The 15,568-nt window shown below is 38.8% G+C and overlaps 1 protein-coding gene across 1 annotated transcript in view; it reads right to left on the reverse strand.

Moving 5' to 3' along the window:
- Positions 1–2,171: 2,171 nt before the first annotated feature.
- The window catches only part of si:dkey-112m2.1 (transmembrane protein 132D), a 337,783-nt gene continuing 324,386 nt past the window's right edge, over positions 2,172–15,568 (reverse strand). The window contains exons 8-9 of the mRNA XM_049466738.1: positions 11,075–11,266; positions 2,172–3,550 (exon numbers count right to left, since the gene is read on the reverse strand). Coding sequence (XP_049322695.1) covers positions 2,414–3,550; positions 11,075–11,266 — 1,329 coding nt within the window. The 3' untranslated portion in view covers positions 2,172–2,413. The remainder of the gene's footprint in view (positions 3,551–11,074; positions 11,267–15,568) is intronic.

The following is a 15,568-nucleotide window of genomic DNA, read 5'->3' on the forward strand; positions in this document are numbered from 1 at the left end:
AGAAACACAAAGAACGCAGGATGAAAATAACGAGGGATAAGAAAAAAGCAACACACGGCAACAGACGACAGCTACAGGTTGAGTGCATACCTCCTATCAAACTATTATACCGTGAACATCAGTCTTTATACAGAATAACACTACCTACCGCTTTACAGTGTACAGTTTAACCAAAGGGCTCTTCTGTAGAGACTCTGTGTAGAGTTTGTGTAGAGTTTTGTACATATTCACATAGTAAACACACAAAATACAGCTCTGGAAAAAAAAATGAAGAGAGCAATACTTCAGTTTCTGAATCAGTTTCTCTGATTTTTGCTATTTATAGGTTTATGTTTGAGTAAAATTAAAATTTTTGTTTTATTCTATAAACTACAAACATTTCTTTCAAATTCCCAATAGAAATATTGTCATTTAAAGCATTTATTTGCAGAAATAACAAAAAAAAAAGAAATAATCCTAATGGTTTTTAGTCACAGTTTTAATTTCATGCATCTTGGCATCATTGTATCCTCCTCCACCAGTCTTACACACTGCTTTTGGATAACTTTACTATGCTTTACACTCCTGGTGCAAAAATTCAAACATTTTAGCTTTTTGCTGGTTTGATGGCTTGTGATCATCCACCTTCCTCTTGATTATATTTTAGAGGTTTACAATTTGGTTCAAAAAAATCAAAGAAACTCATCATTTTTTGAACTACTCTCTTATATTTTTTTACAGAGTTGTATAATAAACGTCCATATCTCCATATCTACAGCACACATGCATCCCAGTACAGGATCAGTCTCTGGAGCGCACAGTGAAACACAGCAACATGGGAATTGTAGTTCAGAATTTCTTACACAGATGTATAAAAATATGTAAAACCTTACAAAAATGTAGTCTTACTTCATCAGAACTGTCATGTCTTAAATGTCCTCTTTATATATATATATATATTTATATATATATATTTACACACATTTACAGCATGGACATCTCAGTCTCAGTTTATATCGCTCTGCCGTATCTGTAGTTTATATCTGATATGTGCGTACACTGATTCGTATTATTTTTACTATTTTTTCAAAAATAATAAAAAAAACAAAGCAAACGAAACAAATAAAAAAGAGACACGTCAAACACAGAACAACAGTAACAGAAACAGTAACTCAAGAAAATGAAGATATTTTTAAATAATAAAAAATAACGAAGTATAAAACACAGTAACATTGATCATTTAATATAGTAACATCGAAATATTTCAAGCTAAATTCAAAATGATAAAAATGGGTTTAAAACATTATTAAATATTGTTTTTCCATTGAGTATAGTGAAAAATAAAAATGTTTTCACATATTTTTACATGTATAATTTTTCCATTTAAATGTTTTTTTTCCAATGTACTCTTGTTGCAAGATGCAAAAAATTAAATAAATAAAAAATAGAGTATTGATTGTGAAGAAATGCAGAAATGAAAAAAATAAAAAAGATCAAAAACTTTTGTTGCAAAATGAAAGATCAAGTAAAAATAATCTCTCTTTTTTAATTCTAATTGTGAGATGCAAAAATTAAAAACTAGAAAATTGGTATTACATTTATTACATTAAATAAAAAAATCAAATTCTTTAGTTATTTTTTTATTTCTGCCTTTATAAAACTGAATTTTTGAAAAAAAAAATAATTTACTGTTATCTTGTTACAAAAAATCTGACTTACTTTGGTTAATTCTGTCATTATTTTTTTTCTTCCTATTTTAAAAAAAATCAGATTTTTTTGTGCATAAACAGAATTTTAGGATTTGTTTTTTAAACTTTCAGATTTGTAACTTTCTTACAAGATGTAAAAATGCAGAGCTGCAAAAAAATGAAATTTTCTTCACTATACTAAACATTAAAAACATTAAATAATTAAGTTTTACACCCATTTTTTTTGTTGGTTTTGAATTTGGCCTCAAACGGTGAGAAAACTGAACTTATATAATGTTTCAAAACGACATTAACGAATTACAAAAACGTGAAAAAGTGATTAGAAAATGATCACATAAAAGAACGCAAACACAGTATCCTCCAGTTTCTCTTCTCCTCTGTTTTTGTAGTTTTATAGTTTATAGTAATAACGATAGGCCTATATTCTCCGCAGTTTTCACGGCCATCCCTCTCTCTCTCTCTCTCTTTTTCTCTTTCTCTCTCTCTCTCTCTCTCTCTCTCTCGTTTTTTACTTTTTCGTTTTCCTTCGTTTCTGATGATGAACCCTTGTGACAGTTGCCATGGAAACAAGACCAGATGAATGGCCCGTCTTTTCATGGTGAGATGCGAGCCCGTCTGAGAGCGGCGGCGCCGCCGGATCGGATCCCCGGCTCCTGCTTTTCCTGAAGGCATACGGGTGAGCTACACTTTTGTCCGGAAATAAAAGTCGCGGTGAAGCCGCCGCACTACGCCACGCTTTTGGTGGCGTTCTCGTTTAGACGCTCCATGTAGTTCCGGAGCTCTTTGGAGTCGCCGAGCTCGATGTCCGGACAGACCCACTGGATGTCGTTCTGGCCGATGACCAGCGGGCTGATGGAGGCGCAGCCGTTGCCGGATTTGCCGTGGTGGCTGAAGGTCGTGAATTTGACACGTTTTCTCTTGGTGGTTGGCGAGTTCAGCGGATCACTTTTGTGCTCCCTTCCCGAGCATCCTCCACCGCCACCGCCACCGTCCGACGCCGACCGGTGCATGCTCTTCTGAGCGGAAAGCCCGTTTAGAAGCTGACTACCTTCCTCAAGACCCAGTCCAGAGTCCATGGTGCCTCCTGGCTCCTCCTGCTGCAGGCAAAGCCCGGCGTGACCTTCCAGAAGCTCGCCCTCGTGCCCCAGCCACACCCAGTCATGAGCGTGGTGAGCCATGGTCTCCTGGCCTTCCAGAGGCAGCTGCTTGTTGCGGTACTTGAGGGCGTAAGAGACGCAGTTGATGAGGAACACCAGTATGGCCAGGCAGAAGACACCGAGCAGGGCGTACATGCCGATCTCCAGGTCCGTAAGTCCGCGCCGCGCCTGCAGGAGGTCCTCGTCTGTGCTGCGCCCACGCGGAAGGTCCGCCTGCGCCGGAAAGTCTGAAAAGTCGGCGGGAACGTCCCTGGCTGTGTACCGGTCCCCGCCTGGTCGGCCGGGAGCCGCCGTTTTAATGGTCGTAGCTCCTCTGTTCACAATACCGGCCTCCATGTCAGAGATGGAGCCTCCGTAATACGGCGCGTTCGGCCGGTGCCTGCGGTCGCCACCGGCTCGGTTCTCGCCCTCCGTTTCGCTGCGGCCGAACTTCACGCGGATGTTGGCGTTGCCGGCGGCCAGAACAGTGCGACGCTTGGTCTTGGTCTGGCAGGATTCGGGCCCGTACATCTCCACCCTCACCAGCAGGCCCTGCCCCTCGCCTCGCACCACCACCACCGGCCACTTCCACCACGAGTCCCTCTGCACCGACACCACACGCTCGTCCAGCGACGTGGCCGTCAACACCAAGTGCGCCGGATCGTACAGGTCCAGAGGCGTCATGGAACCGTCGCTGAACTGCAGCCAAGCGCTGATCAGAGACTCCTGCAAAACATATAATAATAATAATAACGATAAATATATTATATGCATATACATATGTCCCTATATACTGTATATAAAAAGTGATGTTTTCATTTATATATATATATGGTTTGGAGAGACATGTCTGTCATCTGCTGGTGTTGATCCACTGTGTTTTATTATCAAGTCTAAAGTCAGTGCAGTTTTTACAGAACTTCATATCTTACAGCTTCCCTCTGCTGATAACAACTTTTATAGAGATGCAGATTTCATTTCTCAGCAGGACTTGTGCCGGTCAAATGTTTGGACCTTAAATTCCAAGTTTTTTCCTTATTTTAAATTGTTTTGCGTTGTAGATGAATACTAAACTCATCCAACTATGAAGAAAAACATGGAATTATTTAGTAAACAAAAAAAGTGTTAAACAAACCAGAATATGTTTTATATTTTATATTCTTGCCATTTTCTCAGTCAGTTTTTTGAGGTAGAGTCTCCTGGAATTCAGGCTTTCAGTTAACAGCTGTGCTGAACTCATCAAGAGTTAATTACTTGAATTTCTTGTCTCTTAATAAAGTGTTTGAGAGCATCAGTTAAAGTAAAGTAGTGAAGAGGTAGAGTTACAGGTATACAGTGAATAGTGAATATTTGAGTAATGTTCGAATCCAGGTTATGAGAAGCAGGAACTACTTAACTAAGTAAGTTGGTTTGTTGCAGTGTTCTCAAGTCTCACGCAAGTCTCAGCGAGTTCACACGCTCACACGCCACACATGGTTTTTCTCACGCTTGCCAATCCATCGGCTGTATATAAAAATGTACTGTTGTTGAGCCAATCAGAATATAGATCGGCGGAAACCACCCCCCCAGTTTACCAACTGAAGAACCCACCACCACCAACACACCCACACCCCCACCCCCGGCCAATCTCACTCCCACCAATCTTCAAAACTTGAGAGCCCTGGTTTGTTGTGTGTGGTGTGTGTGGTGTGTGTGGTGTGTGTGTGGTACACACCGAGGCGAGGCTGGTCACTGCTCTGGGCCGTACAGCTCCCTGTAGTTGGGCCTCGGCCTTGTCAGGTGTTAGCCTAGCCTCGCCAAAAGCTCACGCTCAAATTGGCTAAAAATGTGTGTGTGTGTGAGAGTGTGTGTGTGTGATCTCATTATAAAGTTTCAGCTTCTGAATTCGGGTGGTGCTGAAGTTTTCTGTCCTAAATTAACCTGTTAAAATCCTCATGGATAGTTTTTCTTTCAGATTGACTGACCTTAATTTTATTTTATTTTTTTTATTCTTTATTTAGTTGAGTAGTTGTTGCGTCTCATAATCTGGATTCGAACATTACTCAAATATTCACTATTCACTGTATACCTGTAACTCTACCTCTTCACTACTTTACTTTAACTGATGCTCTCAAACACTTTATTAAGAGACAAGAAATTCAAGTAATTAACTCTTGATGAGTTCAGCACAGCTGTTAACTGAAAGCCTGAATTCCAGGTGACTCTATTTTATAAAACATATATGTTTTTCTGGTAACACTTTATTTTAAGGAACACAAATTAAGCACTTATTAATGTCTTATTATTTGCTTAATAAAGCCTTAATTAGACATTTGTAAATGATTTATTCACTACTTATTATTAGGCTTTATTCTGTGGTCTATTATGTGGAAATGATTAATAATGGCTGTATTAGTTCTTATAGTGCACAATAAACAGTTATATTAGCACCCTGTTAAGCAGATTAGATTATTAAGCATTAAATAACATTAGCTAATTCTACATGTTATTAGTGTTATTATAATTGGCAGCAGTTTGAGTTTATCTATGTGAGTTTGGGAAGGTTATGTCTGTGATGGAGTTTATTAAGAGTTAATAAGGGCTTAATAAGAGCTTAATAAGTCACTAATAGACCAAGATGTGCACCATATTCTAAAGTGAGGTTCTGTTTAACTGTGTTCTGTTTAACACAAAAAAGCATAGTGAATAAATCATTTATAAATGTCTAATTAAGGCTTTATTAAGCAAAAAATAAGACATTAATAAGCGCCTAATTTGTGTTCCTTAAAATAAAGTGTTATCGTTTTTCTTTATAGTTTAGACGAGTTTGTATTATATATCTGCAATGCAGAACATTTAAAAATAATGAGAAGACAATGAATTTAAGGTTTGTGCTTTTTTACGAACATTATATTTATAGGAGCAGAAAAATCATTAATGCATGTGAACATTTTGTGCAGTTTTGTGGGGTTAGCGTGCAAATAATTCTCTCATAATTTGGGTGAATTCTTAATATATAAATAATCCTCTCAGAAAATCAGATTTATGAGGAATTCAAGAAAAAGCTTTAACGTAAATCCACTAGTATTTGAATGTAAGTAAGTAAGTAAGTAAATAAATAAATTGCATCCAAATAAATTGCACGAATAAATCCCATTTGTAAAAACAAACAAACAAACAAACAAACAAACAAACAATAAAACCCAGAAGACCCGTAAACCCACTCGCATTTATAAAGGCCAGCATCTCGTGTCCCAAATGCCAAATGGCGCGCAATCCCTCTTTATGAATAAGAAACAGACGGAAATAAAACAGGAAAAACTGAATTCCTTTAATATTAATTTCGGATTCCGCAGCAGGTCCCCGGGGAAATTTAGCGCGCACAGTTTCAGCCTCTTTAAAGTTCCTCTTATGAGAGAAGCAGACTGTTGTTGCTGAATAACAGACAGTGTGATCAGCGGGAGATTCAGCCAATCTGTTGGTTTTCTGTGTTTGGAGTTGGAGGGAGAGGAAACTCCCGCCGATACAAAGGCGCGACAGAATCAGACTAATCAGGGACGCTCCGAAACGAGCGGCGACGAGCCGGCAGCCGGAATCGCTCTGATGCCATAAAAACACCCCGGCGTCTCATCAACACGTCCTCCCGAGCAGCAGCTTTATCCCTGTAGTGATTGTGATTATAGTGATTGTACCTGGTGATGGTCGAAGAGACACGGCTCCCCTAACGGAACTCAGATCGAGTCGAGAGACAAACGGTTGTATTTTAGTGTTTCAGTGATCTATAGCGAACCGGTCAGCTGGATTTAGGGTGTTTCTGTGTGAGTTTGGTACCATTAAGAAGACACACACACAAAAAACTTGTGTATTAATGGCAGACTCCTGTGTAAAATGGACTTTTGTTGTAGTAAAACATGATAAAAAGTTCTTATCTTTGATGTATAGCACACCTCCGTTCTCCCACAGCGTTCAGAGATCCAGAAATTTTAACAGTTTATCCAACAAACACCCTTCAGACTGGGTGATACGAGGCATAATTTACCCTGATAAATCACTTTTTACACCGTTATCCAGCTCAAAGTAGCTCCACACCTCCTTACTAGAATCCAAGAGGAGAGTCCTGACATTCAAAACCAGGCATTAATAACTTAAAAAGTGCTTAAAAAGAAGATTATTAAAAAACACTGTTTACATCCCATAACGCTATTAGCTTCAGCTCCGAGCGCCGCCATCACTGTACTGATAATGTTATAGACATGTACATATATATATAGTCTATGTATGTATATATATGTCTATGTCATTATCAGTACAGTGATGGTGGCGCTCGGAGCTGAAGCTACGTAGCATTATGGGATGTAAACAGTGTTTTAATTTAACTTTTAAGTTATTAATGCCTGGTTTATTAGCAAGATGGTAAAACTTATAAGAGTTACTTGGGACAGGCATGGTAAACAGTGCAGCAATAAACTACGTAGCAGAGAAAGCAGGCTAGAGAAAGTACGGCTAAAATAGGATTGGACGTCTGACTGTTGACTGTTTAAATCAGTCAGTGGAGCTCCTGTATTTTTTTTTTTACTGCAGCCAAGATAGAAACACACCAGAAATGTACCTGAACACACCTCACTTCCAGAACACCACACCAAACCATCAGTGTAGATATAATCAGAAGGTCTGCTGCTAGTTTATTGATGCGTGTGCAAGGCATGAAAATAGACTGTTGATGGTGTGTAACATAGCAATAAGCATTGCTCACTAGCCCCTTGCTAAAGAGAAACTCAGTGTAGATCTGAGGTAGAGTAGAGTATCCACAAACATAACTCAAATAAAAGTACTGTTACTTCAAAATAATACTCACTCAAGTAATGAGTTACTTTCTTAATCTTATTTAATTTAAAGGGGGTGGACATATTATCAAAATTATTATTATAATTGTAATTATTAAAAATCACTTTGTGTGCTTTTGTATTTCCACTTGGGTCTCAACTGCCTCTATAAACACTCCATGTGCTAAAAACAAAGTGTTCGTTTTCAGAAATAGCTCTGCTGGTTAACCAGGCTTAGCCAGCAGACTTCACCTGAGGGAGGGATCTGTACCTACAGTCAGCGGCAAGTCATCCGAAGAGTGAGTTTTAATGTGGATGTTTGTCAGTTAGTTTTTATGTTATAATGTTATAAAATCGATTGCTCCATATGAACGCATTCATTTTATTTGACTCACTCAGGAGCGCCCTCTAGCGTCTGTCAAACACAGAACACAAGTGGATAGAAGTTCTCTGTTTAAGCCCCGTTTATTCGATTTTATGTCTGAGCATTTAAAACAGTGTTTTTTTCTTTTATTTGCTGCAACAAAAAGAAAAGAGACAATTCTACACACCTGTGGATTAGGACTGAATACCGGAATTAAAATAACGTATAAATCACTTTTTCTCTAATCTCCCCTGATTCAGCTTCCTCTATAAAGAGCTGTATAATTAGCCGGTGAGTCTGATGAGGTGAGGGCAGGTAATACACATTAAAAACGGCGCAGGGCAGACTTTAATGAAAAACAAAACAAATACAAAACAAATAAAATTTGGATCAAACTATCAGACTAATTAGCAGCATAACCAGCTACATTACCAGCTGCTGCTGCTCTACACCAAGGGATTCAAACACAGATCCAGACAGGTCAGTCATTTTTATTATTTTAAATAATTATTTAAGCTGAAATAATGTTTCAGGAGATCAAGTGCTTGAAAAGGAACAGTACACAACAAAATTAGAGAGTTGCAGTTTGATTTAGGGGCGTGTCAGAGTGTCTTTGCTATCGTAACGACATGCAAAGTACACTTTGTGCAGCTCAAAACGCAAAGCAGAAGACATACGTACTCGTTCTCTTAATTAATCATGGGTGTGGTTAATTTTGGACGTAACGTGAAATAAACCAATCAGTGTCACCTGCTCATCACTCCCTTTGACTTTTTGACTTTGGTGGATTGCTATTTTAACAATGCAGCTACCTGGACGTGTCCAACAAATGATCCTTTTGAAAGCTTTTTTGATGCTAAATACAGTAAGTAACAAAGCACAGTATACTCATTTTCCATGTATCTCATAAATGCCAGAACCAGTCTCTCACTATAAACTCAGATCTACAAACTTTTGCAGCTTATTATTAAAATAAAAGCTTAGGTATACATACTGTCCAGTTAATTTAGGGTATTTTAAGCGAAATTAAGGTGGCCTATAATAAGGGATCCTTCTAAGCAATCCTTTGTTTTAGTAAACTCACAGTAAACTGCATACAATATTACCTACTTACAATTTCCTAACTTATACAATATTACTCAAATCATTTATAATACATACTATATTATAATTCCTGAAATTTAAATATTTTTAGTTAAAACACACAGTATACTAAAAAGAATGCCATCCATGTGTTGAGACAGTGTAATATGTGTGTTTTAACTAAAAATATTTACATTTCAGGAATTATTATATGTTATGTATCATAAATTATTATTATAAATTATAATTAGTAATATTGTATAAATGAAGTAATTGCAATTGGGTAATACTGTATGCAGAAAAGAAGTTAAGTTTACTAAAAGAAAGGATTGATTCAGTAAAAATAAATGAAGTAAAGTTTACTAAAAGAAAGGATTGATTCAGTAAAAATAAATAAAGTAAAGTTTAATAAAAGAAAGGATTGACTGAAGTTCAGTTCACTTTTTTACTCTGTGTAACATTAAAGTCTTGAAACCGAGTTGAAGTTACTTAAATTTATCTGAAATTAAATTTACTTAAAAAAAGCAAATGCAGGAAGCTGCTAACCATGTGGTGAACAGTATGGTGAACAGTATGGTGAACAGTGTGGTGAACAATATGGTGAACAGTATGGTGAACAGTATGGTGAACAGTATGGTGAACAGTATGGTGAACAGTATGGTGAACAGTATGGTGAACAGTGTGGTGAACAGTATGGTGAACAGTATGGTGAACAGTATGGTGAACAGTGTGGTGAACAATATGGTGAACAGTATGGTGAACAGTATGGTGAACAGTGTGGTGAACAGTATGGTGAACAGTATGGTGAACAGTATGGTGAACAGTGTGGTGAACAATATGGTGAACAATATGGTGAACAGTATGGAGAACAGTGTAGTGGACAGTATGGTGAACAGTATGGTGAACAGTATGGTGAACAGTGTGGTGAACAGTATGGTGAGCAGTATGGAGAACAGTATGGTGAACAGTGTGGTGAACAGTATGGTGAACAGTATGGTGAACAGTATGGTGAACAGTGTAGTGGACAGTATGGTGAACAGTATGGTGAACAGTATGGTGAACAGTGTGGTGAACAGTATGGTGAACAGTATGGAGAACAGTATGGTGAACAGTGTGGTGAACAGTATGGTGAACAGTATGGTGAACAGTGTGGTGAACAGTATGGTGAACAGTATGGTGAACAGTATGGTGAACAGTGTGGTGAACAGTATGGTGAACAGTATGGAGAACAGTATGGTGAACAGTGTGGTGAACAGTATGGTGAACAGTATGGAGAACAGTATGGTGAACAGTGTGGTGAACAGTATGGTGAACAGTATGGTGAACAGTGTAATGGACAGTATGGTGAACAGTGTGGTGAACAGTATGGTGAACAGTATGGTGAACAGTATGGTGAACAGTGTGGTGAACAGTGTGGTGATGTGTGTGGTGAACAGTATGGTGAACAGTATGGTGAACAGTGTGGTGAACAGTGTGGTGAACAGTGTGGTGATGTGTGTGGTGAACAGTGTGGTGAACAGTGTGGTGAACAGTATGGTGAACAGTGTGGTGAACAGTGTGGTGAACAGTATGGTGAACACTGTAGTGAACAGTGTGGTGAACAGTATGGTGAACAGTGTGGTGAACAGTATGGTGATCAGTATGGTGAACAGTGTGGTGAACAGTATGGTGAACAGTATGGTGAACAGTGTAGTGAACAGTGTGGTGAACAGTGTGGTGAACAGTATGGTGAACAATATGGTGAACAGTATGGTGAACAGTGTAGTGGACAGTATGGTGAACAGTATGGTGAACAGTATGGTGAACAGTATGGAGAACAGTATGGTGAACAGTGTGGTGAACAGTATGGTGAACAGTATGGTGAACAGTGTAGTGAACAGTATGGTGAACAGTGTGGTGAACAGTATGGTGAACAGTATGGAGAACAGTATGGTGAACAGTGTGGTGAACAGTATGGTGAACAGTATGGTGAACAGTATGGTGAACAGTGTGGTGCTGTACCTGTTTGGGGTTGTTCATGGTGTCCTGGGTGGTGGTGGTGGCAGCGATGGCTCTGTTGGATCCAGGACTGAGCTGGAGGTTCAGGACGAGTCCTGAGACCAGCTGCACCCCGAGCTCAGTGATGCTCACTTTATCATCCAGCACCCGCACCATCCTCTCCCCCAGCACCGCATCCGACAGAGGAGACATCACCTGACCCGGGAACAGCAGGAGATACAGTCAGATCACTACACACACACACACACACACACACACACCTGCAGTTTACTAAAAGAAAGGATTGATTCAGTAAAAATAAATGAAGTAAAGTTTACTAAAAGAAAGGATTGATTCAGTAAAAATAAATGGAGTAAAGTTTACTAAAAGAAAGGATTGATTCAGTAAAAATAAATGAAGTAAATTTTACTAAAAGAAAGGATTGATTCAGTAAAAATAAATGAAGTAAAGTTTACTAAAAGAAAGGATTGATTCAGTAAAAATAAATGAAGTAAAGTTTATAAAAGAAAGGATTGATTCAGTAAAAATAAATGAAGTAAAGTTTACTAAAAGAAAGGATTGATTCAGTAAAAATAAATGAAGTAAAGTTTACTAAAAGAAAGGATTGATTCAGTAAAAATAAATGAAGTAAAGTTTACTAAAAGAAAGGATTGATTCAGTAAAAATAAATGAAGTAAAGTTTACTAAAAGAAAGGATTGACTGAAGTTCAGTTCACTTATTTACTCTGTGTAACATTTAAGTCTTGAAACCGAGTTAAAGTTACTTAAATTTATCTGAAATTAAATTTACTTAAAAAAAGCAAATGCAGAAAGTTGCAAAAGTTTTTTTAAGTACATTTTACGCATAATTTTTTTCAATGTACAGGAAGCAGGATGGATAATAATGTGAAGTTATGAAAATGTAATTTTTAACTCTATATTTTATATCCTATATGTTTATTATGCAATAACGTGATAAAAATAGCTGTGGTAAATTTTATGCACTAATCAGCTCTGAGTGAATGACAGTTTCTTCCCTCTCCTAAACTTCAGTTGATGCTCAGCCATGGAAGCGGTTCTCAAATATAAAGTGACGAGGAGTCTTCCCATCCCGATCAATTAAGCCAAATCCAGCCGCCTCCATGTTTTTGCACATTTACTCTGTCATAATGAATCTTCCTCATCTGCACGAGCTATAGCTCACTGTCACTCTCTCTCTCTCTTCACCACACTTCACACTGCCTCCTACTTATACTGTTCCTACTGACTCCAAACCACACACCTACACTCTTCCTATTGGATATGAGACTCCCTTCATTTACATAATTCTGTATTTTAAACTCTAGTCAAAAAATAGTTGAAATATTTGCACTATTTTAGCAGGACAATGCTCTTCCACACGCTGCTGCCAACTCATAAGCTTGCTTTAGTTTTACTGGATTTCTGTTTCCACTCTCTAAATCTCTCTAAATCTGAATTTTTCACCCTGCAGCATCACCCTGCAATGTGATTGGCTGAGAGACGTTCTATGAGTACCGTTATCAGCCGGTAATGCACTGTAACCGAAGCTCTCCATGCATTACTCCGCCACATACACGTAACCTTGCAATGATGCAGCGCTTACAAGCCAAATACAAACCAAATGCGATGTCATTATACACAACTGGGAGGCTCTAGATTCCATAGGCACAGTGCAGAAACGCCATGTCTCCAAAAGGTGGTGCAGACAAAGACACGGTCCCAAAAATAAATAAGGCCAGTAATTCAAAAATAAACATTATTACACACATTATCAGCCACTAATATCATGTTAAGAGCTGTTATTATTAAAATAAAAGATTAAGTGTATATATTTTACCTTTAATACAGGGTATTTTACGCTGAATGTAAAATAGGGGACCCCTTGTAATTCTGCAGGTCTTGCCGCTGGGGGGAAATGCTGAAGTAACCAAAACTTTTAATTCTTAAAAAAACAACATTTTCTTTTAAATGAGCACTGGACTTTAATCTACACAGATTTCTCTCTTAAAAATTGTAATGCAGAGCTTATAGCGCGGCTACAAACAGAGCAGGAATGGGATTATTTTAACTGGCCGAGTGTTTATAACTAAACCGATCGCATTTTCTCCTCCTGTTTAACTCAAAATATTTTGATAAACAGTGATAATGAAACTGTGGTATAATCACAATAATGCACTCGAGGTTCGTGCTATAACATGTTGTCACACCCTAGCCTGTGTCTGTCCAGTGTCTTTCCTTTTTTGGTTCCTTCCTGCTCCTGTCCTCTGTTCTCTTGTTTTGTTTACCTGTCATGTTTCCCAGCCATGTGCTACTGTGTTTTGGTCCTGTCTCTGCCTTAGCCCCGCCTTGTCATCTGTAACCCCTCCTGTCTCATTTGTAACTCCGCCCCCTCATTACCTCCACAGGTGTCCCTAGTGTGTGCCTGTGTATAAATACCCCATGTGCTCCTTTGTTGTTTGTCGTGCTTTTTGTTTGAACTTGTTACTCTGTTTGAATCTGCCGTGTTTTTTGTCTACAGTGTTCTGGTTTGTTTTCTTAAGTTTGTTTTTTTGTTTGCTTATTTTGCTTGTTTAAGTCTTTTAGTTTATCCTTTGTTTTTTTTGTGTTTGTTCCAGTAACCTTTTTTCTTTATAGTACTTCCTTAGTGTTTTGTTCTTAGTTTATTTTGTAATAATGCAGAATAAACCTGACTTGCGTTTACATCCTGCCTCCGCCGTGTTACACATGTCATATTGGCACTGCTGTACTGAGATACAGTACTTGGCCTGGGACCTCGCCTACGACCGCATAACAGCAGTGCCAATATTACACGTTATAGCACGAACCTTGAGTGTATTATTGCTTAATTATCTGCATGTCTGTGACTGTAAAAATTAATAAATAATCTGTAAATTCCACTTATCGCCCTAAAAAAAACCCTCTGCCCTCCATTGCTTTATTTGGAGGAGGATTAAATGTGAATTTTATTAATTAGATAGGAAATCAACCAGAGACAGCCTCAGGCAACACTCTGTACTTTATTACATGCTGTCCTGATGCTCCACTTTTGTATTTGTACTGAAGGAGTGTAGGAGAAAACAAGAGTTCCAAAGGAAACCCGCAAGGATACAAGGAGAACCGGAAAAATCCATCCAGGTAGGGACTTGAACCCAAGACCCCAGCGCTGGGAGGTGAACATCCCAATATCAGGGCAATATCAAAGGGTAGGCAAGAATCGAGGTCGGTGAATAAAAAACAAGGTCAAAAACGAGAGATAAATACAGGAAACGTATTTAAAATGTATTGTACAAGGATAAACCGTCAATACTCATCAAAGAATAGGCGCAAAATGAGCCCCTCATATAGGGCTAGTACTCAGGTGATCTGCATCCTGGAAGTGTCATGTGTTGCGTCATGTGATCGGGATTGAGTGTGATGTTAGTGTGTGGTGCATCCTGGGTAATGTAGTCCGGAGACTGCAGATCGCAGACAGAGCTGAGTGTGGGAGAGATAGGAACGCTATATGTTATGTCTTGGAAAAGTGTTATAATGCACTCATGACAATCATGCATGTTATATTAATACAATCAGATTTATTGCATTAAATCTCTAATAATAGCATGTGATGTTGAGATTATTGGCTTGAGCTGTTTATAAATATTTGAGTGTTGCTTTCAATGCTTATAAATGTGTAATGAAGCCCCTATACTGTATACAGTGTTATCCTCTATTTTATTCTTTATTCTAGGCATAGTTTGGTCAGACTGAACTCTAATTGTGATTGGCTGAGCATTGTTTAGTGTAATTAGTTGCTCAGTGATCTGTAATGAAGTGAAAGTGGCGGTGGACGTTATTGGAGTTTAATAGAGCGCTGGGCGCTCGGCGGCGCTGACAGTGTGGATCATTGGGTCGTGGATAAGAGCTCAGGTCAGGGATGGATCTATATTTGAAGCTTTTTGATTTTTGGTTTCAGGGAGCGAAGCTGCAATTCACCTCCAGACCGGCTCTCAGAGAAGCTCTCCAATTTCCAGCCTCTCCACGCCGCCTGTATCACCATTACTGCCCCTTTTTATCTGATTTTAATTTCCACCTATCGGAGACCCTCTCGCTATGTGGGAGTAGAGAGAGAGAGAGACAGAGAGAGAGAAAGAGAGAGAGAGAAAGAGAGAGAGACCAGGCTGTGCTCTCACTGTGAGCTCACAGTGGTGGATGGAGATAGAGCTGCACTTCCTTATTGAGCATTCTAGATATGAGTCTGTGAGAACCCGGTGTTGTGCCGAATTCTGCACCCCCGCCATGAAAAGCACCCTCTCTCTCAGGAGCGAGCACCCACATCTTCTTGACTTTAACTTTTTTTAGAAAACGAAAACACCCAAGATGCTGTTCTAAGCTACGCTGACTCGTGTGAAATAAGGAAGAAGATACGTCACTGAAGCCTCTCCCGTGAGGGGGTGCTTTTCCTGGCGGGGGTGCTGAATTCAGCACCATAGCAATGCCAAAATCTGCACCCCCGTCGTA

Source organism: Astyanax mexicanus, chromosome 17 (genome assembly GCF_023375975.1).
Source record: "Astyanax mexicanus isolate ESR-SI-001 chromosome 17, AstMex3_surface, whole genome shotgun sequence".
Lineage (NCBI taxonomy): Eukaryota > Metazoa > Chordata > Actinopteri > Characiformes > Acestrorhamphidae > Astyanax > Astyanax mexicanus.